Source organism: Marmota marmota, unplaced genomic scaffold (genome assembly GCF_001458135.2).
Source record: "Marmota marmota marmota unplaced genomic scaffold, marMar, whole genome shotgun sequence".
NCBI lineage: Eukaryota > Metazoa > Chordata > Mammalia > Rodentia > Sciuridae > Marmota > Marmota marmota.
In genome coordinates this window covers 1-3,094 of record NW_026010434.1, presented here as the reverse complement: position 1 = coordinate 3,094, position 3,094 = coordinate 1, and the positions used below count along the sequence as shown (strand labels likewise).

Genomic DNA, 3,094 nt, shown 5'->3' with positions numbered 1-3,094 from the left:
CCCTAGTGGCCCTGGCTACATTTGATACTTCGGCACACTCTGCCTCATCTTTCAAAGCCTTTTCATACAGGAAAGGGTAGGACCTAGGCTCACTCCCATGGACCTGGGCCCAGTACTCCAGGACTTTCATCTTGCTGGTTTCAGCACGTGCCCTTGGACCCCAAAGGAACTCATAGCAAGCAGGATCACTCCCAGGCACCTGTCGATACTCCAGGTACTGTGCCTGTACCAAATCTTCAGTGATGAGCTTTCTAGGTTCCCCGTAGATGAAGTGTTCCCTCTCCGGATACACCCCCATCACACTCAGCATTTCCCAGACATCTTGCTCACAGGCACGGTCCCCCACCATGAAGATGATGCACAGGATGATTACCAGAAGGCCCGTCTTGGGCATGCTCTGGTCATCGCCCTGCATCCCATCATAGGTGAGGCCCAAAGCATTAACAACAGCATAGGAGTGGTTGGAGGGGTCCACCTCCTCAACATGAATACCAAAGACCAGGTGCATGCACTCAGAGGCCACACTGAAGACCACAGGGAAGTCATCCTGGTTATTTTTGATGACGCTACTCAGCATTTCGGCCTTGGTGGTCAGCTCCTTCATTCGATACTTGAGAAGCAGGAACTGCACCAGGTCAGCCATCTTCTCATCCAGTGGGTCTCCCAACAAGGACTTACGGTCTTTCAGGTTCTTCCAGGAGAATGGACTTTCTGCTTCTTGGCTGCTGGAGAGGTGGATGAACGGGATGCCTGGAGTGGGGGCCGTGGCAACAGAGAGAGCGGAAGATCTCTCAGGCACCTGTGCACAAATCAGTGGCTCAGGACAAGGCACCTTGCTAAGGGTAGGTGTGGACCTGGAGGAGATGCAGGCAGAGGAGGCCCCCTCCTCCTCAGGCCTGAGAACCTGCACACCATTGAGGCTTGGTGCCTCCCTTTGGGCCTTAGGTTCTCCTTTGTCCTTGTGGTGCTGGCGCTCCTGACCGTGAGATGACATGGCTTTCCTTGGGCACAGCAGGCAAGACAGTGGGCAGGCAATCAGTCCTGGGAAAGAAAGGGATCCAGTGAACTGAGAACCACACCCTTCTTAGTGCTCACAAGGGCCCAACCAGTCATCTGTTAAGGTGGTGATCTAGGGCTACTCAGGCTCCTGTCCTTCTGGTGGGCCTGACTCCTTGAGAAACCGAGGCAGGAAGTGAAACGGCTTCTCAGGTGAAGCTGGCTTGCAGAGCACAAGGCCCCAGGGCTGACCTAGGTACTGTGGACCAGGTACACTGTTCTGCTGAGTTGGGCCCTTGGCATACACTCCCAGCATGCACATCACCAGGACTCCCAGCTCTGCCTGGGCCTCATCTGCTCTGTGACTGGAGTGAAGACTGCAAGCACAACTCTGGACCCCTAACCATAACAGGAGGGACTGGTCCGTCTCGGTGAGGCCCACACAAATCTGAGTTGGATGGTCTTATTAGTGGTCACTCTGTGCCCTCAAAATTCCCCTGGAAAAGCCTGGAGTCAAGCTCATGTTGACCTGAGGTGAACACTCTGAACAAACATCCACTTCTGTGAGACAGAATAAAGGCAGTGAGGGGCCGGGCGTGGTGGCACGTGCCTATAATCCCAGGGGATGGGGAGTCGGAGACAAGAGGATTGCAAGTTCAAGCCAGCCTCAGCAAAAATGAGGCACTAAGTAACTCAGGGAGACCCGGTCTCTTAATAAAATACAAAACAGGAGTGGGGATGTGGCTCTGAGCATTGAGTGCCCCCGAGTTCAATCCCCCATACTCCCCACAAGGAAAGCAGTGAGGGGGCTCACGTCTGGTCACAACTGCCCTATGGTGATGGTACTAGCTAGCCAAATTCATTGGGGTCCATGTGTCCTGGCGTGGAGAAGCTGGATCAGTCCTAACCGTAAGGAACATCAAGGTGTGAGACTTGTTTCTCTCTCTCTGATGACCCGAGGCCACCTTCCTTAAAGCAAAGTCAATCTCTGTGAGACTCTGGAAAAGAAAGTGAGGGGAAGGGGAAGCCCATGGAATGGTGGTCCTGGTTCTTCCCATGGCTGAAAGAAAGGTCACGTGGAGACTGGAGTCTTGTGTGTTCACGTGTAGATGTTCCCTTTGTCCCCACCTTGACTCCTGACTGTGCCTGAGACCCTCTCTATGCTGATGTGAGCCCAGCCTCCTCTTACCAAGCCTTCACCTCCCTGAGACCAATGACACACACTGAAGAAGAGAGGGACCCTGACAGCCCCGCCTGGGCTTCCTGGGTTGAAGGCAGACTCGGGGCAGATTTTTGAGGGGCACCTATCTACTCTGTGCTGGGGGTTCCCTTGATCTTCCCTTGGGGTCCTCACCTTAACCTTTGGGGGGACCCTGGCACCCCTGTCTGTGATAATAAGATGGGGTTCCCTGTGCTCATCTGAACCCACACTGTCCCATCACCACCCTCAACTTTCTGAGAGACCTAGATCTCTCAGGAGAAGGGAGCAGATGTCACAACCCATCACCCCTTTTAGGGGCTCTCTAGAGCTGACAGCCAGGCTTGCGCCCCATGGATCCTAGATTCGGTGCTGGGGGAATTCCCCAAGTCCTGTAGTTTATGCATCTTGCTCATGCCCATGCCTGCCCTTGCTTACTGCCATACCACCTGACAGAAATTGATATCTTTAGACCAAAGCTCCATCTCCATGAACACACCCCATTTTAGTGGTAGAAGTGACAGTACCACTTAGGGCCTCTCGTGGCTGACCACAGTGGAGAGGCAGACTATGTAGGGTTCCTTGTTTCAAAGCTGGGGATGCCTTCAGTCCTTATGAAGGGTCCATACCTTGGGTCTGGCAGGTCCTAGGATTCCTCTCTGTGCTAACCACACGTGGCTCCCCCTGCTGGCCTGTCATCACCTCTTGGACCAAGGTCCCTACACATATAAAACCTCTCAGCCAAACCAGGAGGCAGAAATGAGCCAGAGTTACTTCCAGTGATCCTGAATAGGGCCCCACAGGGTAGATTACAAGGGAAGCCAGGCTCTCTGAGGTCCCTTCCTTTGGGAGGTATGGCATTCAGTCCCTGTCACCAAAGTTCCTCACCTTGATTCCCGG

The 3,094-nt window shown here is 53.8% G+C and overlaps 1 protein-coding gene across 1 annotated transcript; it reads right to left on the bottom strand.

The window, feature by feature from the left end:
• Window positions 1–19: 19 nt before the first annotated feature.
• LOC107134868 (melanoma-associated antigen 11-like) lies at window positions 20–994 on the bottom strand (the record flags this gene model as incomplete). The annotated part of the gene is made up of 1 exon (XM_015476881.2): window positions 20–994. A coding segment is annotated over exon 1 (975 nt), but the record flags the coding sequence as incomplete, so codon positions are not given.
• Between the last annotated feature and the right edge of the window lie 2,100 nt (window positions 995–3,094).